This window comes from Dicentrarchus labrax, unplaced genomic scaffold (assembly GCF_905237075.1).
Source record: "Dicentrarchus labrax unplaced genomic scaffold, dlabrax2021, whole genome shotgun sequence".
Taxonomy (NCBI): Eukaryota; Metazoa; Chordata; class Actinopteri; family Moronidae; genus Dicentrarchus; species Dicentrarchus labrax.
Window position 1 is genome coordinate 12,444,850 of NW_026136714.1, and position 27,451 is coordinate 12,472,300.

General features: G+C 38.2%; 1 protein-coding gene across 3 annotated transcripts in view; it reads left to right on the forward strand.

Moving 5' to 3' along the window:
- The window catches only part of ipo11 (importin 11), a 116,905-nt gene that overhangs the window by 75,010 nt on the left and 14,444 nt on the right, over window positions 1–27,451 (forward strand). For all 3 annotated transcript variants that reach the window (XM_051421991.1, XM_051421993.1, XM_051421992.1), the window contains exons 23-29: window positions 4,156–4,235; window positions 4,354–4,434; window positions 8,528–8,623; window positions 9,051–9,164; window positions 10,157–10,278; window positions 15,584–15,679; window positions 18,123–18,207. In XM_051421991.1, coding sequence (XP_051277951.1) covers window positions 4,156–4,235; window positions 4,354–4,434; window positions 8,528–8,623; window positions 9,051–9,164; window positions 10,157–10,278; window positions 15,584–15,679; window positions 18,123–18,207 — 674 coding nt within the window. The remainder of the gene's footprint in view (window positions 1–4,155; window positions 4,236–4,353; window positions 4,435–8,527; window positions 8,624–9,050; window positions 9,165–10,156; window positions 10,279–15,583; window positions 15,680–18,122; window positions 18,208–27,451) is intronic.

The window sequence follows — 27,451 nt, forward strand, 5'->3', positions numbered from 1 at the left end:
TCACTTACTCAACATCAGTTACACTAAAGTTGATGGGGACATTTATTTACACAACAGTTTCAATATGTCAATATGTGGAATATGTATAAACCCCAAACACCAACAACACCAAATGTATCTACTTATATGCTCAGTAGATCCCAAATGTTGATTTTTACTAGGATGGTGCCAAATAAACAGTTGCCTGCCAGTTTGAACAGATTTCCATCAGACTGGAGGTGACTATACACTGAAAAATTTCCATTTCCTACACTAAGAGGATTGGTTTTTACTTGATGTACAGTAAACAAACTATACTTAAAACAGCTTGGTAGATGCTCTGTATATAAATATTAGGTGAGAGAAAAAATGTAAATGCAATACAGTTGCTGATTATGCAGCTTCTAAGTTTTAAGAAAAAAGTTGCACTCACTCGCTCTTTCTTCACAGTTCTAATATCTGTCCCTTAATGGTCATTGGGAGCCATTGCTGTGTCTACAGACGCAACAAAGAACCATAATCATTCATTCACTTTCTCTGCAGCACTGCAGACCTGTCATGCCTTCCTTGTCCGATGGCACTGCGTGTCCTTGTTCACCCACTGTTAAGCAATCTGTTGCCTTTGCTTTATTCTTTATGAAAACGGCCTGGCCTGACCACAGGAAAGCATTTATTGTAGCAGTGCTTTCATGCGTTTCCTCATGATGCTGTACGTTCCAGTACCCATGCTAAAGTATTAGTGCATAAAGTCACAGTAGAGAGAACAATCGCTTTCCTGCATTTGATGTCATTTTGACATTTTTGACCATCACTCTTTGTTGTCTCTGTTCACCCATGTTCTTGGACACGTTTGTAGCTTATGTGGTTTTGAAAGCAATCATCGTCTTGATCTGCACTCACATTCCCGCATACTGCATGTGTTCAGCTTAATATCGCTTCATACTATGTTTATAGTGTTGAATATTCATGTGGGCTGATTGACTGACTAAATAGCCGCCTGGAATACATTATGTACCTGCACAGATAACAGATGGCAGCAAACATTATGTTCATTACCTTACTGTGGCTAGCAGATGGCTACAGAAAATGTATTGCATACATCAACATTAATATTACCTGTATGAACCAGCATGGTCTGACTGGACCTGCTCTACTACTATTCACCACGGACTTCTAATCAACTCCCATAAAAACCTTGATGAGAACACGCTGGATTTTAAAGAAGTGTAACGAGGTACTTTAGAATTCAGAAAGTTTGTTCTAAACTTAGCTTTGGAAAGAGAGTAAGTTAAATAATGTAGATGTATCCCCCTTCGCTTCTGTACTATAGAATAACAAGACAGTGTTAGATACATACAGCAGTGTTGGACTGTAGAAATAAATGCAATGGAGCATTCAGGACTCATTCGCCATTTGTTTGTGTTGCTTTATGAATAAATGCTGTTGTGGGCATGCGTGAGAGATTTGTTTACTGTTATTGATGTTTGAACAAGTAATCTAAAAGAACAACTGCCTCACTAGACTCAATATAATGGAAGAAGGGGAAAAAAAACGCTAAATAGTGAATGAGAGAGAAATAAGAGAGCAAGCACCATTGAAAGAGAAACTCACCCAACAGGCACAAAGGTAGCAAGCATACATGGATAATGCTCTTTCTACTGCACTAATTTTGAGACACTTCTTTGTGAAGTTTTCAGCTTATCACAAGAAAATAGCAGAACTTCTAGAAAAGTCAGAAAACATAATTTTGTATGTATTTATGTCATATCTCCTGAATCATCTGGTGGCCCCTTAGGACCCTTTTCGTAGGTCCTGACCCAAATACAAATGAATACATAATTATATTTTCTGATATAGCATATACAGCTTTTACTTTGCTCAACATGGAACTGGAATGTTTTGTATATGTATGCATTCATAGGCATATATTTCCACAATATCTGGCCATTGTGTGCACACACAGATATCCTAGCTGTTAGAATTAGCTACACTGTCAACTTGTATTAAGTAAAACAACTATTCTAGGTGTTAGAGTCAGCTACACTGTCGGACTGTATTACTTTCAAATTATTCATGCAGATGTTAGTCTTGGTGTATGTATAGATACTGTGTGGGTGGGGGTGTTTGTGTCGGCATGCAGGTGTGTGCGAATGTTTCAGTTCCATCAGTCTTCTCATCTTTTAGAGTGACTGTCTCGCAGTCACCTCTCTTTTCTTCCTCACCTGTCACCTGTCTGTGTGTCTAATGTGTAAGTGTTTGTGTCTCTATGTATATTTCTAAGGGCCACACAGAGGTTATTCTAGGTGTTGAGGTCTGTTACCATGTCAGTTTATATTACCGTTAAGCTTATATCCTACTGTGGAAACCTGAGTTGTAGTGTATATTTCCTCACTTTTGTCATGTTTGTCTGTTTCTACAGCCTTCTTTTTATTGTATTTTTTTTTGTTGAACCCACGGCCTGGCAAGCTGTTGTAAAATACTGTCTTTCCTCCTTCCCAACACATTTGCACATGTGAGCACGTAAAATACACAAACTCTGTGCATTCTGTGTACAGCACATAATATCACATTTTATTTCTGAGTGGTATTTGGTTCACTCAGCGCCCACTTCTGATTGCAACACCAAACCTATTACAAAACTGATCGTGTCAGTGAGGGTTGTTTTCTCTCGGCTCCATGGATCAAGAGGCCATTAGCAATTAGAGCCATGGTACTACATTGGCTTCTGACTTTAGCATGTACACACACTTACCGGCCAAAAGTCAATTCATTGCTCTCCAGCCTCTTTTGTATAATTGTCTGCAAATGGTCCAAAGTATTATGTGTTTAGTATTGTTACCTTGAGGGCATTTTTCCTTCTTAACGCATTACTATATCTGTACAAAATGCCTCATGGTCAACTTTTTCAGAGTGAGTTGTTTTTGAAGTTACACTTGCTGAGCTTGTTAGAGCGTGTCTACTCTTCTATGATACAGACATTTTCCGGCTTCTTTTATCGCACTTTTACAGCAGCCGTTTTTGTCTCTGTTACTTTTATACCTAGGTTATGGTTCTATTTTCATCTTGTTTGAATGTAGCCTCATGAGATATAACCTCTTTGCCCTTGCTGGTTTAAGTATAAATAAACGTTAAAGTTAAAAATAAAATAATACAAGTTTTTTGTGTTGTTTTTCAAGTTTAAATAATGCACCAAAATATGAAAAAACCCACAGATCTCATCCAGCACTCATATGTGAGGATGTGTTTAAAATGAATTTAGACAAGGTCAGACAAACATCAGAAACAAAGTAGAAAATATTTAATGCTTGAATAATGATGCAGAGCCAAGAGCATGCTTAATAATTTAGCTTGTACTTCTTGTTAATAGATCCTCACAACCTCTCATTATTGCTGACAGATAAGCAGCCACTTGTAAAGCTATTGCTGCAATGCACGTTTGTTGCATCATGAATATCTTTAAAGTGGTGGTTGAAAAAAGCTCCTCCAGCAGGTTTTCACTTTTTTAAAAGTCACCATAAATCCATTTTGTTTCTTTTTTTGTGTTGATTGAATTCCTTTTCAGCATGTAAGAGCAAAACTAGTTGCTCTCAATTGGATGTTTTAATAATACATCAGAAGCAAAGAAACTGTGTTCGTCCTTAGTGGTTATTTTCATGGATAGAATAGATATTAACTCTAGTTAAAGTTATTGTTCACCAAATTAGTTATACGTATCCTGTGAGCTTATCATCTTGTGGAAAATCAAATGAGTACTACTTTTTCACTGAATTATTTTATTGGTGTGAGGTGCCTCATTTTCACTTTTTAGTTTGTTCTGTACTCTGTAGATAATTGGATATACAGTGCCTGTTAAAAATACTTCTCCCCATGGACTTTTCATGTATTATTATCAGTCACAGTGGGTAAGATTAAGAATATCTTTAACCGCACTCTGTAAACACATTTCCAAAATGTGAACATTTCCAAAAGCAAAACATATATTTGAAATGATTACTCCCAGTGAACAAAGCCAGAAAAACCATCCATTCAGTATGCATTGCAGTCTAAATGTGTTCAGCAGAATCATACATCAACAAATGCTATTGTCCTCCCTCTCGTCCTGCTTTTTTCTCCCCCCTGCCTGCCTCCATCAATTCTCCAATTTGGCAAAGTGTAACATTTGATATTCTCTTCCAGAGATGAGCTCAGAGAACCTACGCACCTGCTTTCAGATCGTTAATGCCTACATATACTTGTCTGCCACAGAGTTCCTGCAGGTGAGAGACACACACACACACACACACACACACACACACAGACACACACACACACACAAAAATCTACATACATTGTTTAGAACTAGCTTTGTTAATATGATATTTCCCCCCCTCACAGAACTATGCAGAATCATTGTGTCGATCCTTTTGTGATCTGCTGAAAGACATCACGAATGAGGGACAGGTCCAAGTGCTCAAGGTACTGTCACCCTATCCCTCTCACACACAGAATTACTTCTGCTTATTCTCTGTCTCGCTTTCCTCATGGTTAATTTTTTTTTAATCCTCCCTCCTTAAGTTCCACCACAGGGTTTGTTTGGTTTGTCTGTGTGGCTCAGTGAATAGCAGGTGCACCCGAAGTGGCACAAAGCACTGTATACACAGACACACAAACCTAAACAGACAGACAATCCTGCTTGTGAACTGACACCAGATTATAAATGCAAGAGGAGCCTTGCTACTGATAAATTAAGTGTTACAGAGGGTACCTCAAACAGCTAACTCTTCATCTCTGTTAGGCCAGATACCTTTTATATCACATCAATAAAATGGATTTGGCAGAGAGGCTATTAACTAAACAACATAATGAACTTTATGTTAATTTTAACTTTCTAAATCACAGTCTGGAGAAATGGGTTGTAGGATTTAACCTCATAATAGCGCCAAAACTTCTTTAATAAATTATCATCTGAGCACTAATATCGGCTTGTCTTTTGACTATAAAATACTTCTGGATAAGTTAGATATTCAGGTAGGGATATCTGGGCTCTGTTTTAGAAAGCAGGATTAGTGAAAACTTTAGTTTGTTAATCCTGAGATCAGGGTAACTCTGGGATTTCAGTTCCAGTTATATTTCTAACTGCAGAATGTAGTTCGGTTGTGAGTTTTTTAAATAAGATAGATATAATCTGAACATGTTTTTACAGCATTTCAGTGATTGCTCAAATTTACTCCGTTTGTTGAAGTCGCTGAAATAAAGCGACTGAATGCTGTTGAGCATGTGGTTGGCGAGATCCAAAAGATATAAAAAATTTAAACTACTGTATTTTGACCAACGCCTTTTCAAGTGCAAATGTTTGGATGTTAGCAAGTTTTTCCCTAAAAGATAATTGGCTGTGATTGTGATTGTTCTCATTACCAGCAACTTTATTACATTTTCAACTAGATGCTATCAGCATTAGGCTAACACAGTACTGCGATGTATAGTGTGTACTGACACCTTTCTATCAGAACCAGCATTAACTTTTTCAGCTATTTGAGCTACAGTAGCTTGTCTGTTTGATTGGACCACACAGGCCAGCTTTCGCTCCACATGTGCATCAATGAGCCTTGGCCGTCCATGACCCTGTCTCTGGTTCACCTCTTTTCCTTCCTTGGACCATTTTTAATAGGTACTGACCACTGCAGACCGGGAACACCCCACAAGAGCTGCAGTTTTGGAGATGCTCTGACCCAGTCGTCTAGCCATCACAATTTGGCCCTTATCAAAGTCGCTCAAATCCTCACGCTGCCCATTTTTCCTGCTTCTAACACGTCAACTTTGAGGACAGAATGTTCACTTGCTGCCTAATATATCCCACCCACTGACAGGTGCAATGATAACAAGATAATCAGTGTTAGTCACTTCACCAGTCAGTGGTCGTAATATTATGTTACGGCTGATCGTTATGTATATATGCAGAATGGCCATAGAGCTTTAGCTCAATAAAGCTCAGTGGCATTACTGCACATCTGGCTCCTGCTAATCCTTTGTTCAGAGGAAAGGAGAGCCAGCAAACAATAAACCTCTCAGCCTACACAACATGGGCAAACAATAGCTCACCACACATGGACACCCTGGGGACAAAGGGATCAGAGTGATCAGTATGCATTTCTTTGAAAAGTTCATATGCATGATATGGACAGATAAAGCATCTCACTGTCTGTCTGTGCTTCGGGTTTGGTTGCTGACCTTTGAGTTTAATATTCTCATTTGAGGCTTCAATTTGCGAAAATGCCATTTGTAACGTTACAGTGTTACATCATCATTGGTGTGATCTGGATTTATGTCATAGTCTAATCAGAGAAAGCCTAATGAGGATAGGATTATCCTTTACTGGTTTAGATCCAGTACCTGTCCTGTCAGATTACACTGTTCCAAATTATTGTGCATATACTGTTTTTGTTCTTTTTCTTACTAAATAGTCGATATAATTGGCACTCAATAGGATTCTTTATTCCTCAACAATTATACCATAATCTGGATTTTATTAAACACAATTACCAATGATGACAATGGCATTTTTTGCAACATAACTCAAAATGCAGTGTTCCAAATTATTATGCAAAACAGAGTTTCAAAACACTTAATAGTTTCTAAAGGATTGAAAACCGAAATCTGTTGTATTTTTTGCATTAAGGGGATAATCTTTCTCAAATCAAAGCTATTTAAATCAAAAACATCTTTAAAGATCGAGTTACATATTAACATAGGAGCCCTTCTTTGATATCACATTAACAACTCTCTCATCCATTGTATTTCCTTTGGGGATGCCAGAGTTGCCTCCCAGAGCTGCTGCCACCCACCCTCATAGAGCTTCCTTTTAAGGATGCTCCACAGGTTCTCAATAGGGTTGAGGTCAGGAGATGATGGTGGCCACACCGTGATTCTTTCTCCCTTAATGCCCATAGCAGCCTAGGCCTCATTTGTATTTGGTAGGTATTTGTTGCAGCATGGGATGGTGCGTTGTGTTACATGAAAATGATTTTACTCGGGAAGGCATGGTTCTTCTTTTTATACCATGGCAGGAAATGGGCAGTTAGGAACTCCACATATTTTGCAGAGGTCATTTTGACACCTTCAGGCACCTTAAAGGGGCCTCCAACTCACTTCCCATAATTCCCGCCCAAAACATCCCTCCCCCACCTCCTTGCTGACGTTGCGGCCTTGTTGGGACATGGTGGCCATCCAGAACTCCATCCATCTGGACCATCCAGTGTAGCACGGCATACATCAGTGAATAAAACTGTTAGACAATTAGTCTTCATGCATTTCTGAGCCCACTGCAATCATGTCTCCTTGTGGGCATTGTTTAAGGGTGGCCGAAATACAGCTTTATGCACATCAGCAAGCCTCTGGAGGATCCTGCGTCGAGAGGATCTTGGGACTCCAGAGGCACCAGCAACTTCAAATACCTTTTTTACTACTCATCAGTGGCTTTTATACAGCTACTCACTTAATACGATGAATTAGCCTTAGAGAAACTTTCCTTAACAGGCCTTTATTTGAATGAACCCGTCTGTGCTCTGAATCAGACAAATCTTTTCATAGGACGATGATCTCTCTTAATATTTCGTAAAATATCCTGTGGTATCTTACCTATTGAAAGATACTGCACTATTTCATGCTTTTCATCTGCAGAAAGATTTCATTTCCTCCCTATATTGCATGAAACCTGTGACTTGCTTAATAAACAACATCCTTAAATAGTTTCCCATTAATTAGGCTCACCTGGCAAACTAATAAAGACAAACCTGTCTAAGATTGATGCCAGTGATCTAAACAGACATGGGAAGCAGCACAATTGAAAACTTTCATTGAAAAACAAAAAATGTTTTTTTAATTGAAATCATATTTGCATAATCATTTGGAACCTTTTATTCTTGACTATATTCAACCCGCGAACCTATATGTTGTACCACTCAGCTATATTTCTGAACAGTAAAGCACATGTATTACTGAACCTTTCTAGAATAGAAAACTAAGACTGAATAGTATAACCTTCTTGAATGCTGTTGTATTAAGCTATATTAGTTTTAGCTAGGTGTACCTTATTAGTGCACACCTACATGCAGTACTGTATGTACAATATGAAAGCAGACATGCATTCCCCGGTGCTTCCATCGCTATATCTTTAACTCGCAAATCTTTCTTTTGCTATGTTGTGGCTTTGTTTTTTCTTGCTGTACTTAAAATGTTAAAAATTATTTTTATTTCAGTTTTAATGCCTGACAGAGAGCTCATTCAAATTTCTTGGGGAACCAAACTTTAGGGACTAACTCTGCCTGCCACATGCTGTAGGCCAGATCCTCAATTAAAAGGAGGATTTTCTATACTTTTTTGACTCTCTCTTACAAAAGAAGCTCCTTTACATCATCTTCTTTATAATCCTTACTGTCTTTGTTGTTGCACCCTCTTTACTCCCGCTCTGATTCCCTCCTGAGGTTCTCCCCGTCTGTTTGTCCTTGCTACTGTTCCTTACTCCCCCCTCTGAGTACTGTCCCTCATTCTCCCTCTCCCTGTGTCTCGGCAGGTGGTAGAGATAGCTTTAAAGGTTAGCCCCATACTGGGAGCCCACATGTTCCAGCCCCTGCTGCCAGCTGTCTTCAGAGGTATTGTGGATGGCGAGGTGAGTTTTACCTTACCATCTTGCACTGATCTGGACTGGGAGTACATAAAAGGACCTGTAAAGATATGTTATATTATCTACGGTGAAATTTTCACCCATTTTCCATCTTCTTTTGCTGAATGTTTAAACACTTAACCTTATTAAACCATACTCATTTGATGATGGAATGTTCCTGTATGTTCTTTGAGTTTGTCCTTTTCTGTCACATAGAAATGAATTCTCATGAAGACTATATAGTGGCATTTATTGATTCAGTTGAACGGCATAGATTGCATTTCCAGGATTCTGCTGCATCAGTGAACCCATTTTCTTTCATCTTATCATGCCTAATGACCTTTGCTAATGAAAAAGCATTTGTGCGTGGTTACAGTTTCTGCAGCTGCATGTGTGATTGTGTGTTCTCACTGTGTGCGTGTGTGTTGTACAGAGATATCCTGTGGTGATGTCCACCTACCTAGGAATCATGGGCCGTGTACTGCTCCAGAACTCCAGTTTCTTCTCCTCCCTGCTCACTCAAATGGCCTCTGAGTGTAGCCAGAAGGTGAGACGTGCTTTTTGCCCTTCATTTCTGTCTTCTCAGCATAGTCTCTTTGAATGTCTGTGAGAGACATAAATGTAAAGTGCCTGTTAAAAGGGGAATCATTCTGAACGAGGCTAAACGTAATGAGCCATGGGATTGCAAATGGTAACATTCTTATGCTCTAAAGTTTAGAGCCGTACCCCTTCACTGTGAAACTCTTGACATTGTTGATTTTCTCTGACCCATAGCAAGATTGATTTTGCCTTGTTTTGGCGTTACTGTTTTAGCACCTGCGCTTACAAAGGGTTTTTTTCTGAACATCAGTGTCTTTTTTTTCAATTAATCCCATTGAGGAGAGAGTGTATGCGACAGAGGAAAAATGCTGCACCCAGCGGGTTGTTTTAAACTTCCTAACCTTTGTTGTGAGGCTGCTCCCAGTGCTTCTAGTTGAAAATCTCTGAACTTTTAAGAAAGGCTCTGGTATTGTCACTTTCACTCCTTTTCAGGTGACCAATCATATATCAGGTAGGGGACTCTTTACCTTGGTAATGAAGAAAATGAAGGAGAAGCTTGTTCTGACTGTGGTCAGTCCTGAGCTGTATGATGTGATAGCTTTATTTCTTTTCAAAAAGTCCTAGCACTCCCTAGGGTTTTTCTGCCAGAAGAAAACGCTTTGTGAACACAGCGCTCTTAATCTAAATAAATGAAAGGCCTAGAGATGTCTCTTTAAGTTGTCTCTCCCTCATTTTCTTCTTTGACAATAGAGGACAAGACAGAGTGGTAAATGAGTCAGAATAAGTTGGGAAGGTTAGTTTTGCTGACTTTTATGACAACTGTAGACGCATATTCTTATGTTTTAAAATAAAATCAGTAAACTGTCTTGAGTTTTTAAACACTGTCTCTTTCTTGGCCTCTTTCAATTTTTTTTCCCATGTATTTTTTCATCTTTTATATTAACCCTCCTTCTCTTCTCCCTCCTGTCCATCTCTCTTCCTTCATCACTCTCTCATCAGATGGACCAGTTGTTGGGCAATGTGATAGAGATGTGGGTCGACCGCATGGACAACATCACTCAGCCTGAGAGGAGGAAGCTGTCATCGCTGGCTCTGCTTTCCCTCCTACCTTCTGACAACAGGTGAGAAACATTTATCATTCATTTGTGTGCAGATGATGAAAGGTGGATAGCACTCACCCTGTCATTTGTCAGCTGACATAAGGGCAAATAAGGGGAAAGTGAAAAGACATATTTAACACATTTATTCATCTTTTGTTTGTCTTTATAGAGGGGGAATTATCTTTCTCTGGGAGGTCTGTGGAGTTGAATGGGTTGTCAGTAACAACAGAGAATATTATCTGTTGTTAAAACGTTTGAAAAAGATAACAGCTTTTTAACGTACAGCCATAATGTGCAGCATAACCAGTGTCAGCATAACACCATATGGGTGGCACAGCGTACACACATAAAGCAGGCATATGTAGGCAGTGGGGTTTCCAGACATGCTTTACATAGTGTATACAGGAGTGTGTTGTGAAAGACAACTTAATGCCCTACAGAATGGGGTGCACTTCTAGATGGGTGGTGATGCATAGTTTTACATAAAACCACACAAACATGTTCTATGAGTTTTTGTTCTGTCTAACTTACGGCTTCTCTGTAAACCTGTAAATGGTCAGGTTTTACCAAGGGGATGAGACATTTCTCTGTGCTTGTGTGCGCCTACTTCTGTGAGTTAAGTGTGTGCATCCAATTATGCCCCTTAATGTGTGTGGGACCACAAGTGTTGACCACAGCTAGTTGAATTACAGTGGCTTATGGTGCAAAGAGGCAATACCATCAGGGCCAACATCTCTCACCGTGTCAGTGAAGAGGCAAACATGAACACACACAGAGAAGACAAGCCCTCTTAGATCAAAACCTGTGATGTTGTTTAGTGTAAATGTTTTTTAAGGCTGTTGCAATACAGCTCTCAGCAGCTCTGTTGACTGAATCTGAGATTGAAAGTAAGCAGAGTATGTAAGTGGGAACCTAGTGGGGTGTCTATTTAAAATACAAAATTCTACATGTCAAAAAGTGTTATTATGCAGGGCGCCTTGGGAGCTCCCCATGGGTTCAAGTCCGACCTGTGGCTCTTTGCTTCATGTAATCCCATCTCTCTCCTTCCTGTCTATCTTGAGCTGTCCTGTCAGTTAGAGGCTGGACTAGATCAAATACTGAAGTTAAACCAGCATTTTATAAGCTTGAGAGATGGGCTCAAGTTTGTGATTCTTCTCTTGCTTTAGTCATCACACATCAGGCTGTTTTCTTTACCTAAGGGGGGGACAGGTGCACGGGAAGGCTGTGTAGCAAACCTTCAACAAAATATACTCTTCAGTTGCCATCAAAAGAGTTTTTCTCATTTAATTTTCTGAGTGAAACCTCTCTTGAAGTAGTTCAAAGGACTCATTGTGGAGTTTAATGATAAACTTCTTTGTGATGTCCCATTTCACTATGTGGTGATGTATGTTTTTTTCAATCAAGATTTTGGGAAGCTCAGTTTTCTGCAATCCAGATATGGTAATCATAGATGTAGACAGGCATGAAATCCTTTGTTACGCCCCCATCCTTGCTCTCCGACAGCAATTGATTATGACAGCCTTGGCTGGTTAAGTGCTGTATGACAAATCAACATTCTCACATACAATCATAACTAAAATTGGAAGGTGTCCACGAAACACGCAAAAAACGCAAACAGCCCTATTTCAAACCAGTGTTTGGTTTGTCCCTTCCAGGCTACTTGAAACATGGTGGCCTTCTTGGAAGGTGGCGTCTGTAGATATATAATACATTTAAATTCATCATTCTAAGTTCAAGATAGGAGATAAGAGCTTGTCGGGAAACAATATAGCCTAAATATGTGATTAAACCGAGCTGCCTGATAAGTGCAGCCCATCAATTGATATTCTATCATTATTTACGCACTTTGTTTTGCAGTTATCATTTTTAGTTTTAGTTCTTATCCCATTAGAAACATGACGATGTCTAGATTGACCTCCTGCACTTGGTCTGTGGACATTAAGAATATAAAATGATATTATATACATTCCTTGCATAAAGAGGTAAACTCTCTGGAAATTAGACACAGGAAAAGAGAGTTTATCTCTGTTAGTGAGAATTGTTGATGTTGATTTTATTTAGCAACCATATTAACATCAGAGAGTCTGTAATGTGACCTTGACTGCACTTGGTCTGTGCTTCAGTGTTGATTAAGCTAATGCTACATTTTCAAAACATTATTTGGACTACAATTTTAACTGATCATCATCATTCTGTTGAGATACAATATTTGCAAATGGAACAACATTTGCATAATAATAGTAGTAATGCTGATGACATTTGCATATACATTTTGTTGACTTGCGGCAGTAAGTATCTTTACCTGTTTAATTGTGATTCTCTAAAAGAGAAAATATAAACCACTATTACACTATTGTTTTCATATAGCTGTACAGTAGAACGCAGCACTGTGAATTTGCTTCAAGGCATAAAATGAAAAGACCCCGCTAGAGGGCTGAGAAACAGCTGCAGGCATGTGATACATAGGGATTTATTCAGTTTATTATTACTCATTGTTGGATAGGGTGCATCACTCTGGTGGACCAGTCAAGAAACTTAAATAGGAGAAATCAACTTTCTTTTTTAAATTTGCCGTTTGTATCTGCTTCATTTGAGTAAGGGGTTGATCAGTTGTCAAAAACTATTGTTGCTGTCACAGCATATCATGTAACACAGTATGCAGAAGGTGCTGTTAGTGATAATAGCATCTTTTCTGTTTTCAAATGATTGTATTGATGCTCAACAGTGAGAAAAGCTTGTCATAGCCATGACAGATTTGTTTTATTTTTACACTTTTCAGATAGCTTTTTATTAAATCTGTCAACTACTTGTGATACAACTTAGGTTGGATAGGTTTCATTCTTTGAATGCATTAATGTCCCGTTTGTCCTTTATCCTTTGAAGATATACTTCTTACTTTATGAAACCTTTTGTGCAATTTATGGTCACTAACGTTTAATTTTGTATTTATAACATGCATAGCCATGAGTCAGTTTAACCGAAGACTGCTTTAGTCATCAGAACACTGACAGTTTGCTTTTTGATGGCAAAGCTTCTGTTTATAAATGTCAATAGACAACACGTACAAGGACCTTCATAAATCAATATGCATCTTTCTTGCCTGGATTGGCTGTTCTCACATTTTGTATAATTGTGATTATAACGGCGTATGCAGGAAGAATATTTGATTTCTCTGAACATGATGTACCAGCTTTGAGAAGACACAAAATACTTTTTGCCTCATGAAAAGTTTTGATTGCTTGTTAAATTTAATCCAGACATTTGATCTGTTCTGTTGGTTTCAGTTTGCTAATGCAACAGTTGCAGCAAACCTAAAGACGATTTATACCACCTTTAGCCCTGGCATGAGTTATGCACTCTCCAATTACACCACCAAAGCACTTGGGCTAATTAGGTTCTACTTTAATGATGCAAAATCAATGATGTTCAACAACATCAAATGTAATCAGGGATGCTTATTTGAAATCCATTTGCAACAAGCTTAGCTGTAATATATCAATACATACACATTTTAAAAGTCGAGAAGACGTATTATAGCAGTGGTACTGCTTTTGAAGGATTAAAGATTTTGCCCTAGACCATCAGGATTTAATGATAAAAATTTTATCGCAGGAAAAGAATCTGCACTCAGATTTCAATAAATTAACTTTGAAAACGTAATTTTGCGTGTAGCCTTCACTGGTCACTGTCTCCCTGACACCGAAACACTTGAGTCTGATGAGGATTTTGTTGCTGCAACTAGTTTGTCTTTCGCACACAGCCTGTCACCTTTCAAATCTTGTTTCCTTTTACGTTGATTTGAATGGCAGGCACGAAGCAGCAGCACTAGTCAGCCATTAGAAAGTAATCACCGGAGAGGCGTTGGGCTGGATAGAATTAGAATTGACAGACATGGTTAAATGTGTGATAAGGGATCTTTAATACGATACCTGCATTCAGTTGTTGCCATGGCTGCCAATTTGAGACTATTATTAAGAAATTTAGGGCAGAAATATTTTACTCACCCTGGATAATAGTTGTGAAATGATACTGACTGAAAAGAAGAACTATTTAAAATTCACCAGGATAGGTTTTCCACTCAGTTTATCAAATATTGCTTTTACTATTGATTAGCCTTAAATATTAATTTCTCCTTTTGTTTAATGCTTATATGCTGGTACTCATACATATTTGTGTGAGTGTATCTGCATTTGGAGTTGGAGAAATAGAACTTTTCTCACATGCCTGTGTAGAAACTGTCACTGACATATGCTGACTAGATTTGATCCCTATTGCTATAGCTGAGCTTTTACATATTTCAGTCTTGATAGCATTATTCTAAAAGTATGAGCATATAATTCAGGAGCAATCCCCACACATACGAAATAAGACAGATCTGTGTGTCTGTCATGCACCAAGTTTCCTGTTTTTTTTTTTTTACTTCATGCTCAGTGAGCTCTATGCCACATTTCCTGGGGTCTACCTAGCCAAGTACTTGAACTGACAGAACCTTTGATGCATCAGTGCCCATACTCACTCTTTGTGTCTCTGTATTCTTTTCCCTCCCTGCTTTCATTCCAATTGACATGGGAAAACATACCTCCTATCCAGTGCTTTCAAAGAATGACTCAAATAATTCATCAATGACTGCTGCTTGTCGCGAGGCTTTGATGGTGGATTTTGTTAGCCATCTGCCGGTTCAGCAAGCCTATGCTCTACAAGGCCACTTCTCTGGAAGAATCGCCGTAGTTGCTATGATAAAAATTTGAGACTCAGCCCACAAGGCTGTGCGTTAAGACAATAAGCTTCATTGATCTTTATTTTGCACACTTGAATGTGTGCCTTGAGACAATAAAACTGCCTTTAGAGCTGGAAGATCACCTGTATCATATGCAGTTGATAGTTGCAATGGGAATATGTTTTTGTAGGATCATAAAAGTAGAGAAATGTTTTCAGTGCACTGTTACCCACATGATGGTTTGAGCTTTTTATTACCCTCTACCCCTCTCTCTTTATGAACACTGTTGTATTGAAATGTTCCAACCAAGTGTGTTGATTCCAAAAGGTGAGATGGTGAGGGTGAGATACATAAAGACAGAACAATCTGAACATGTGTGCTCTTGTGTGAGTTGATGGATGGCATACATACCCTTTTTTTCTGGATGGCCATATGTTTTTTGACAGACAATGTATCACTTTCACCGTGCCAGAATTTAACCAAGGCCATTGCTGTCTGTTATTGATGTTGCTCTTGATGACCATTTGCGCTTCTTTGGACTCATCTCTGTGTGTGTTTGAATGATACATATCAATCCATATATATCTTTATGTTTATATTTTTATATAGTGTGATCCAGGACAAGTTCTGTGGCATCATCAACATCTGTGTCGAGGCGCTGCATGATGTAATGACCGAAGATCCCGAAACAGGCACCTTCAAAGAGTGAGTATGCATGCAAACAAAGAAAAACAAAGGCTTAAACACTTAAAAATCATACAGTTTAAACCCTCCAGTTATTCTTTTGACAAAGCTCCTGCATTGTGAGTAAAGACAGTCGAAATATTTGTTTTGAAAGTACTTGAAGCGGTGCAATTGCAGATTTGCTGCTGAAGCATGAATTTATCAAAAACAAACCTCTCAAGAAAGTTTTAAAATGAATGAGCAATCCCTTACTCATGGATCATGACCGTGTGCTGAAGGAGGCCGAGTAGGAGTTTTGGACAGGATATATTTCTCTTGAAAACTAATGGCCCAGAAAGCACTTGGAAGGAGCTCACTATCAAAGGAGCTGCTAACCACAGCCCCCCTTCAACTCTGAATCTGTTCCATAAGCATGGTGCTAATTTCTTAGTAGATGTTAATCTACATGCAGACACCTTTTCTCTGCTGTCAAAAACACTTGGCACCTTCCTAAAATGTGCCAGTGTGAAATAAACTGAAAAATTAGATAGAAAGTTTACTATAAATGTTTCTTTATTTATCAGTTATGTGTTGCAATAGTTTTTCTTCACTGTTGTGCTTCATAACGGACAAACATATTTGTGGATGCATGCTTCCTCTGAGTTTTATTCACTGTTTGTAAATGCAATCAACTGACACAGAGAGCAGTGGCTGTAAACAAACCTTACATTTATTTCTCTGTTATCATAAGTGGTTTGGAATTGTTATTGCGTGTTGTGGAATAAGAATATATAATAACATCCTCCAGGGGGCGCTCTAGCAGGAAGCGCAAGAGTGAGACAGACAGGTGGAAGAGAGAATGCGCTGAGGAAGCCGCTAGTTTGATTGTGTTTTGAATTCATTCAGTTTGAATTCATTCAATTCATTCAGTCATTTTGTGCATCTTGCACAAACTCTCATCATGGAAAACACAAGAAGAAATGCACATGATGCAGCTTTTAAGTTAAAGTTAATCGATCTGGCTGTCGAAGAAGAGCTGCTGCACGTAAGCTTGGCATCAATGAATAGATGGTGAGACGTTGGAGACGGCAGCATTTATTTAATAAAAAATTTTAAAAATCTTTCTGCGTACCATCTTTCTGTGTAAATATCTCATGTTACAACGTGGACACCTGCGGCTTATAGACAAGTGCGGCCTATATATGTACAGTTCTTTTTTTCTTTTTAAATTTAGTTGGTGCAGCTTATATTCAGGTGCGCTCAATAGTCCGGAAATTACGGTAGGTAAAATAACATGCCAATTGGCAAACCAATTCAGCATGGTACTCCAGTGTTGTTTAAGAAATTCAATCACTTGTCACTTGAAACTCCATAAAAGATTTTAGAAGTCTTTTGTACTGTAGTAAACCGTACAGGGCCAATATGTAACAATTGATTACTAAAAGCAAATTATTGAAAAACAGGAAAACAAAAGTTTTACGTTTTTACATTTTAAAAAAGTAGTCAAGTGGCCATATGGTTTTCATTATTCAATAGAGCATTACAACATTACTTTAAGCCTACAATAACAGCAAACAGTTGCTCATTTACACATCCAGACGTTAGAGTTACATTATCATACATGTTTCTGTCTAGCTGATAAATAAAAGTCCTATATTCACCTTCTCTTAGCTCTTTTTCGTCAGTCACCAACTCCTGAGGGAAATATCTGCCTATTTAGCTGCTAAATGCTCCAATATGTTCACCAGCTAGTCTCTAACCTTGTCTCTCTGTCATTTGGTGTTTCACTACTGCAAACAGCTGCCTGCTATGACAGTGTCCAAAAACATTGATACCAGTTGGAACTGCAGATTCATATTTTCACGTTCACTCCAAGAGAGTAGTAGTTACTAAGCTGCATTTCCTAAAAAGTTTCAACCTGCTACAAGGAGTTTTCAACTAGGGAAACAGTCTAAATTAAATACTGATGCCTCTATACCTACATTAGAACACAAGATTATCAGTGAGAAGATTGTCTGGGTCTGTATAGTTATTCTTAATGCCTGCCATGCGGTCGGATTCCCTTTGAAACTTTTGTCTACAGGGCCCGCCAAAATGAACAAGAAATGAAAATTCCTTGTTGCTGCTTTTTTAAGTAGAATTTCTAATCATGAGTTATCAAATGCTGCTGGTCAAAGACACAAAATGTGACATTCGCAACCCCACTACCTTATCTCGACTCACAATAAGGATTAAGTAACAAGGACAAAGGAAATAAAAGACCATACACAGACTCTGGACTCAGCACAAAGGTTTTGTTCATAATTCTCTCTGCATGCAGATGAAGCAATATGAATAGCAAGCAGAGCTGTGCACCAGAGTGCCAGAAGGTTCCCCCTTTTTTGTGTGCCTGTGTGTGTGCATGCTGTCTGTTCTGAAATTGTCTCCTACTTTGCAGGTTTATGTGTGGTTATTAATATTGAGTTGAATATTATTGTTTTTGCAGCTGCATGCTGATGAGCCATTTTGAGGAGCCCAAGCTGAGTGATGATGAGGAGCCACCAACTGAGCAGGACAAGAGGAAGAAACTGGTCAGTCAAACACACGCACAATGGCACACACAAAGTAAAGATCTAATTTTGCAATTGCGAAAGCCTTTCTTTCTATTGTTTTATTCTCATTTTAGATAAATTACTCAATTAATATAATTCTTTCAGCAAGTGTCTTTCTGTCAGTCCTTTGATCACAAAAATAGTCCTTTCCCCCATGTGGTGTTCTTTATGCTACACTGGCTCTCATAATACAAGATTAAAACACTCAACAAAAATAAACCCTATGATTTAGAGCCCATAAATGTATTTCTACTGTAAGCACAGAAAAAGGTGGTCATTTCATACACTTGTTAGTCGTGTACTAATTCAGAGCCACCTCTCAGCTTCAATAGCTGCTACAGCTTTTCATGCAGTGCACCATGTAATCACTTTTAAGTGCAGCTTCTGGATACAGGCTTGTGTCATTGTAGCATGCTTTGAGTCACTTTAGGTAAGCATGGATGTTGTTGAGTTCCTATAAATGCCCCTCAGGTGGGGGATGTATACCAATTAAACAGCGCAGTGATACATGTATGCATGAGCATGCATTCTGTATGAGGATACATTCCTCTGCTACTCTGTCACGCTGTGGAAGCTCAGAAATTGTAACACTACTTCACATTATAAAAATTATTGTTTATTGTGATGATGGTGTCTTTGTGTGTGTTTGTGGTCTTCTTCAAATGAGTCCCTGAGCAAAATCAAATTTATACACACATTTAATTGCATTTCAATGAAGAAATCCAGCTGTATTTACTTTCTAGTGTGACTTTCTGTGACTTTTTCTCTGTGTGAGTATGTGTGTATACTTGTTGGGCGGTATCCAAGTGCACTTATCACCTCAGCCCAGACCCTGACTTTTTGCTCCAGGGAATAGAAAAGAGGAGACTTAAAGTCACACCTCCCCCTGCTCTATACGTGTGGGTGTGTGTGCTTGGGAGACGTGTGTGGGTGTGCGTGTTTGTATGATAGGTGTACCCACATGAGACAGTTTTCAGGAAAAGTTAATGAGGAAGGACACTCCTAACATTTTTGAACATTTACCGACTCCGGTTTGTCTTTCTTATGGCCTCTTTCCTTGGCAGGTGTATGAGGTGTAAAAGCATTAATGTGTACAAGAATGTTTGTGCTATTCTGAAAGTGCTGGTGAGAGACTATGAGCACTCATAGAACGAGTCAGGGAGATGAAGATATAGATAGATATAGTTGGATTTACCTTTATGAACAGCCTTGTTTTAGAGCCAAAGTCCTGGACTCAGTCCTCCTTCTTTTCCAGCAGGTGTATTGGATAGTCACAGATCCCTGATTGAGCACTACCATGTTTGAGTTTTAAATTCATTGCATATGAATAAAAAAGTCTTCTTGATCACAATTCTTGAAAAAAACTATTTAACAGATCCTTATCAAAAATGTTGGGTATGTGTTTATATATGTAAAATAAATAAACATGGGCTCATATGTTAATTATGTTATTTAAAGTCTCAAATATTATCACTCAAGTATTGATTGATGATGTTGAGCTTTAGAGTTCCTTCTTGACCTTAAAAACCAGATAGAGTTTGCTTAATTGTTAGATATGACACTCCATCTGCTGATGAAGATCATGTGATGTGATCTTGAGGTGAGATTGTTGTGTAAGTTATGATGCTATTTTCTTGCTCTTGAGTGTATATATAGTTTAATGGCAAGGACAGAGAAATGAAAACTAAACCATCTACCTTTTATATACTTTTACTTTCTGGTGTATCCCATTCCTGCTTTCCCCCCTTATCTTTCCGCCTCACTTTCTACTTATGTAGCCTCCCCCTCATCAAGCAGTCTAATCACAGTCTCTCTGCCTGCAAGTGAGATTTGTATGATTATTGAAGATTGCAGGTGCCTGCAAGGAAGCAGCGAAATCTAATTCAACAAGAAAAAAACAGCACAAATGAAGAGTGAATACAGGGAAAAAGGAGAAATCCATCATCACTGGTCCTCATATCACATTTTCTTCACAACTCTAGTGGTAGACTAGTTTACAATTCCTAGTAGCTGTTAGTTGTTAGTCCCTGTGTATTTTTTTTCCCCTCTATGTCCAGTTTGACCTCTGGGACCTTTTCCCCACTGGTATTAACTCATCTGATATCCCCCATTGTGACACTCTGCTAGATAAGTTGCTTTTAAGATGACAGTGACTGTATGGCAACTCACAACTTTTTTAGCAAACAACCTTTTTTTTAATATAATCAAACATGGATGCTTAAAGGGTAAAGCTCTTTAAAGCTGGTGACATACCAATTTCAGTGTTGCAAAAACAGCTTATTGCAAATGTATGTGATTTATGGTCAAGTTAAAACAGATTCCAGGAAAAAATAGAAATTATTTTGCTGACACTGTGAAAAACTAAGTGGTTTTAAATCGGTTTTGTGCTGCAAAGGCAGAAAGAAAATTAGCAATTTACATTTGTAATTAATGTATAATCAGAATCAGAAATACTTTATTGATCCCCAAGGAAAATGTGCTTGTTACAGTTGTTCAAGGTGCTCACACAATGTTAAAGAATAGAAATAATACTTTACACTACGATAATAATAATGGAAATAGAAATGTAATAAGAGCCCATGTACCTTATAGTAATAATAAAATATATACAGCATATGCTAATATGTACAAAGTAATGTATGCCACAGTATGTGAGCGACAAATGAAATGAGTAAGAGAAGTTTTAAGTCTTATGATGAAGGTTTTATCCTAAATTATTTTCATAATTATACTGAAAATACTATTAAAATACTAACGTAATGGCGCAGGGATTTCCCTGACTGGTGCCCCAAATGACTAAAGAAACGAACAACACTGAAGCATTGTTATCACAGACTACCTGTTATCATGAGGAAAAAGAAGCATTTAATTATTTTCCCATTTATTTTTTGGGCCTTTATCAGATCCTAAAAGTAGAGAGACGACAGGAAACGAGTGAGAGAGAGAGAGATCTTAATTAATTAATTTAGCTCACATTTAAAACAGTACACAAGTGTCACACTAGACATTATTTAATAAAGAATAATTAGCCTGACAGTCAAACTTGACATTAGCTGTATTTATTGATGACAGATCGTCATTGTGGTAATGGTGACAAATGACCAGTTATTCACATATGACAATGTTAAAGCTAATGATGACTGACAACCGCTAAATGAAACGGTTGGCAGCTCTGTATTTAAAGGGTGCTTTAAACATGTGACAGTTGAGTTGTGGGGACATGGGGGATACTGACCATCGCTCAGTACAACATGGACAGTGATGTAGAGCTGTTAGTCAGAGCTAACCAGCCATGAGGAGCTATTGTCAGACTCTCTGTGTCTCTGCTGGAAAAACAGGGAGTCATGTGGAGCTTTGACAGTCACTAGAAGCTTTATTTTTGAGAGAGTGAGTACCCGTGTTGTAGCTCGCCTAGTTGCTCTACCAAGAGAAGTTATCTGGTGTATGTGTCTAGGACTGTCAGTACATAGACGCAGCATGCTGTTTCTCGAGGCTAGCGTTATTGTTCATCAGCCCTAAATATCTTGTTAAGCTCTAAATATAGCGCAGTTATCGGCCCATGTGTATTTACTGCCAATGAAGAGAATAAATCTTGCTAATGTATGCTGTTGTCTCTCCGCATAAGATGTTGACCTCTAAGTCCTGCATATTTAATAAAGGTTAGGGAGGGGTCAACGAATTTGACTAGCTAAATTTCCAAATCCAAGCAAGCAGGCTGTTTTTACACACAATTTATGCATTTCTGGAAAAATCCCTTGTATTAACTTCATATGCCTACAAGAATTGGTGTGATCATTTGTGCAACATACCCATGTAGTGCTCAAAGTATATGTGTATTGGATAATCTGGGTGTCTATTATTCCAATATTTGTAGGACACTATAAGCTCGTCATACTTTTTAATGTGTTTGAATCTCAGTGTTAAATTGTCCAATATGAAATGCCCCCCAGATCATTTAGAGTCCCAGCGAAATCGCTGAATCAAACAAAAGATTTGATCAAATGTCTTATAAAATATTATGCTGAGGGAATTGGTTCCATGCCCAGAAGTGATGACTCTGTGCATGTGTGAGTGAGTAAGCACCACTGTTTACATGCATACATACATTTCATGGTCTATAAAGATCATGACTTTACATTTTCTTTTTACCATGATAACAAAATGTTTATTACAGTGATTTTAAGAAATTGATTGAAGTGTATATAGCTACAATATTGTAGTTAAATTTGGTATTTGTTAGTACAGAATGTCTTCTCTACATATGTAGGTCAAAACACAATGTACATGTTCGTGTGTCGACTGATCTTGTCAGATGGGTCAGTAGGACCTGGTCTGTCACATTTATGCAAATAACACACACTTGAGTTTGATATAAACCTAGAATGAAGGAAAATGTAAAAAAAAAAAAAAAATCTTAGTGATCAACCTTTAAACATTTGTCTCTGGCTTATTTAAGGATGTCCTGAATAGCACAGTGTTCCTCTCGATCTATCATTCCATTCAGAGGTTGTCTGCAGCTCTAAGATTTATAGTCCCTGTGGGAGGAGAGGCTGCCTCACCCCTGCTGCCGTCTTCAGACTTGCTCCTAAATTTGACTTGTCATGTTTGTCTGTGCATGAAGGGGGAGTTTGTTTTGTGTTTTTGAAGCTGTTGACTGTTCCACTCCATCTTGTCTGGGATTTGTAGGGGTCTCTCACTTTGATCTGAGTGTTCCAACTAGACTAGGCTAACTGATGCTGTGTTCTGGCCACGGTACATAATGCATCATTTGAGTCTTGTGCTTCATCTACAAGGCCAGCACCATCAAACAAGAAAAAGGATAGGCAGCATCAAAGACTTTCTCCACTGGATACTAATGACATTGGCTCCGTCTGTTGTGCTGTGGTGGCACACACCTACTCGAGCCTACACACTAATGTACATGCACAACACACAGGTTATTGTAGTGCATTTGTGTGAAAGATTGATTAGTCTCCAACATAAAAATAGAAGACAAATGTGCCCTATTATACACTATTGTGCAGGAAGAATGGGATATAATGAGGGGGTGGATAGCTAAACATGATGATTGAATAGTGATATGGCCAGATATGGTATCATGTATTGAATCATGACCAAACATGGGCCAAACTCAAGCTATTGTATTGCATCATGGTTTACATACGCTACTTATGTGTAAGCTAGAAGGCAGGTCTCAACTGGAGAATGGGGAGACTTGAATTGAGCAATTGAATAAATAAAACATCCAGTAGTGTCCCTAACATCTTTAGTGGTATCTATTGCAGCTATACAGATAGTTTAAAGTTTAAAGTATTGGCCTGCTAAAGTTCTCGTACCACCCCTTCATGACGTAGGACAGTAGAATTTTGTTTGTGGTGCACAAATCACAAAATTATTACATTTTTAAAAACTCGAAAGCAACCATGTCATTCCAAATACAATGCTCCACTACTTAGGATAGTCCACAGACCTTGCTGGGCATTATTTACATTTGGAACTCTTTCTAGAAAGACACATTTCTGTTGAGTTTCTCTCAAAACCTTGGCAAAGCTAGATACCAATAGGCTGAACCTTCATCCAGACAGGCAACAGAATCCTTGTACTCTTAGGAATAGAGTGTGTAGGAGTCAAGTGCCTGTTCTAGCTATCTCAAGGGCACATCATTAAACTTACAATTCTATAAGGCACCATACACAGCACAGCATGTGTGGAGGCCACCATTAGGTCTTCCTTAGGAGTTTACACAACTTATGTAACTGTAATCCCTTGTGATCCCTTCCTCTTTCCCTTTCCACTGACCTAATGTCAAAAGACTTGATATGGGGTTCTTTGCCCAAGGAGTTTCACTATCTCTGTAGTGCTACATCTTGGCTTCAGACGTCATGCTGATCAGTCACATTACTTCTTATGGTATAATATATCACAGCTGTATTGCAGCATCCCAGCTATATATCCCGAAAAGTCCCATTTGGTATACTGTTTATTGTTTAATGTAGTTTCGATTTATTTGAACAGAATGCTCGGTTTAGTCATTTATAGCATTTGCTCAGGATGTGTAACTGATGAGTTTTTTGTTCCAGGCAATTAGGCAAATTAGTTGGTTTTCAGAAGTGCATCTTTCTGTGATTGGTATTGGAAATAGTGGGTATATATGATAGTATAATAAACATTAGACCCACTGTTAGAACAGTTTTCAGATTTAAAGGTGGTCATGCTAATTTTGAATTTAACACAAAAAAAGTGTCTATACTAAAAATATCATGGAGTTCTGGAAGCAGCTCAGACTAAAAACTCCTTAGACTAACAGAGTTACAGAAATGAGTAAAAACTGTTCAGCCACATTTAGGAATGTGCTATGCATTGTCCATGTGTTCATTTAATGAAGACAATAATTTGAACAAAGGTTTGATAAGAATCAGAAACAGAATCGCTAAAATCGAAGTGATACCCAACTCCAGTGTAAAATATGGAGCATGGCAAATGTGTCTAATACAAATGGGTCTAAAGTAAAAATTCCAATCAATGGACCACCTCCAGTAAAACTTTTGCTGATGGAATGAGGCTGTGAAAGGGCATCCTATTAAATGAATGCTCTGAAATTTGAGAAGAGGAAGATAAAGAATTTTACTATTACATTGTTGCCCGATGGCTGTTATTGCTCAGAGTGAATGGTAAAAAAAAATTCCAGTACTTATTAATTAGTCTTGATTTATTTGGTGTAGAATAGCAATTAGACTGATTTAGTTCCCTTAAACGACGATTCCATTAAATGTGCATGCTTTGATGTTTAAAAAAGAAATTATAGAAAATGACACCTATTACATTATTACCCAGTGGCTGCCATTACTCAGTGAACTGAAAATGTTTTTTGATGCTTTTATGAACTACCGATTAATCATGAAATTGTTTTTGTCATTCAACAGTTTTTCATTATTTCATTTTAATGAACAATCAAAGTGACTCCAGAGGTCCTCTAGAGGTATATATTTATAGGAAATGAGTTTCAGTGTGTTATCAATTCACTGTGGGCCACACAAAGCATTAGTAATGAAGACTTGCCATTCTTGCTTTATTATTGCTCCTAGTCTCAAGCAGACCATCAGTGTCAGCATAATTTGGTTTTGTTGAATAACAGACCTCCCTGACAGTGTTATTTTGCAGCACAAGATATAAAGATTCTCCTTTGTGCCGCCTAAGGCATACAGAGCTATCAAAATTAGTTTCCATCTCTGTCGCTTCTCAGCTCCACAGCCATTTGTCGATGGGAGTACTGCGAGTTGTAGGTTCTTAGAGCGTGGCAGGAAAAAATAAGTACAGCAGGTAAAGCATGCTAGTAGGGTTATAAAATACATCTGCTTAGGACATGGTCACACATGCGCAAACTTGCAACTTTGGTGAACTTTGACCAGCAAAGTTGCAGCCTCAACCGATAGCAAAGAAGTGTTTGTGGTTGGCCTCGGGCGTTCGCCTCGGCAGGCGATGGTCACTCCCCTGCATTTGCACGTGTGACTGCGCCCTTAGTAGTGCATGGAGTCTGTTGAGCTCATGTGATTACATCACAGCTTTGCCCATCAGCACCTTAACAAGACCGTAACCTGTTGTTATAAAGAACAGCCAGATATTAAAATATAAAGCATGCACCACAGGGAATGCTAGACTTGCTAGATTGCCCACTTACATCTCTGCCTATCTCTGTTAATGTTGCACCTGTGCAGATTGGATGATGATGAAGCCAAAAGTGTGTTTAGTATTTTCACCTGTCAGCTCTCTGGATTTGCTGGCAGTTAATTAATCTGATTCAAGTGATGTGAATAATTGATCTTTTGTCTGACAATTCAGTTGTTAAGCTGATCTTAAATGCATCTTAATTACCAGTGTGAAACGTATTCATTCTGCTTGTGGCTCATTACACTGGAAACTAATTTATGTGTTTTTTTATTGGTTGTTGATGAAAATTCACATTGTTGACTGCTTTTTCTCACCCTTAGTCCTGTTCACTCAAGTCAGGGCTTGTCAGACAAATGGCAAAAGTATTGACTTATTGTTCTTTGGTCAAGACAGTTAGATTAATTAATTAAATAAACCATTAACCTTGATTGACTGAAAGCAAATGCTGATCTACGGTACATTATCCCTTGGCATATTGCTGGCAGTTCAAAAGTATTGTCTAAAGAGGGATTCCGAGCATGCTGTGTTTACTTGATGCTGTTTGCAAAACCATCATTAAGCCATTACGGGTGTAGCTGGGAATGGAGAATAAACTGGCCCATTAATATAATTCTTTTAGTATTGAAGGCTGCCGCTCGCACAACAAATGCTGGTAAAACAGAAAACCCACAGAATGTGTCCAGAAAAATATTGCTAGTTTCAATGTAGTAAGGGTGAGTCCTAGCTGCAGCGGCTATGGGTTTGACTTTGCTGCGTGTGATCCCTCTCTCTCTCTCCCCCTCTTCCTGTCACTCTTAACCTGTAACTATCAACTAAAGGCAATAAATACATATTTAAAAAAAAAAGAAGAGAAAAGAAAGAAAGGTGCTAAATAAGTGCATTATATTTACCATAACATCACACGGGATAGTGTGCAGGCAACCAAACAGCCCAAAAAAAATTACTATACTTGCGTAAGATTCTTTAGTTGAGTGTCTGACTTTTTCAGACTTAGAATAGTACCCAACTTTTGCACTGTAAACAATTCCGTCCAGTAGATCAAAACTACAAAGTAGAAGCTCAAAATTGTCATCAGTTAATTGAGAATGACTCAGCTATACATGCATTTGACATATTTCTTTAATTTGTTTTTTGTGTTGAGAGACCCGATGTGTATTTTACAGCTAGTAACCCTCACTGAACACAATATGGTGCAAACTGGAAATGTCCCATCACAATATGTTGCATTGCAGAAGTCAAAGCAACAACAACCTCAGTCTTATCTTTTTTTAATGTTGTTTCAGACTCTTCAGACTCCTCAGACTCTCATGCATAAAAGCAGTCACATTTATCTGTTTTGGGTATTTCTCAGTCTCTGTCATGACTTCAGATTTGGAAATATTTTAGCAAGCCTATGTGGCTTGCACACATCCTCTATCTGATAAGAAGTGTTTGTTTTGTTCGCCAGCATTTTAATGCTCAATGCAATCTGTTTTTGTTTTTTTTTCTTTTTGTTTTTTTTAAGATATTTTCTGGGCTTTTTTTTATGCCTTTTTATTTTGATAGGACAGATGAA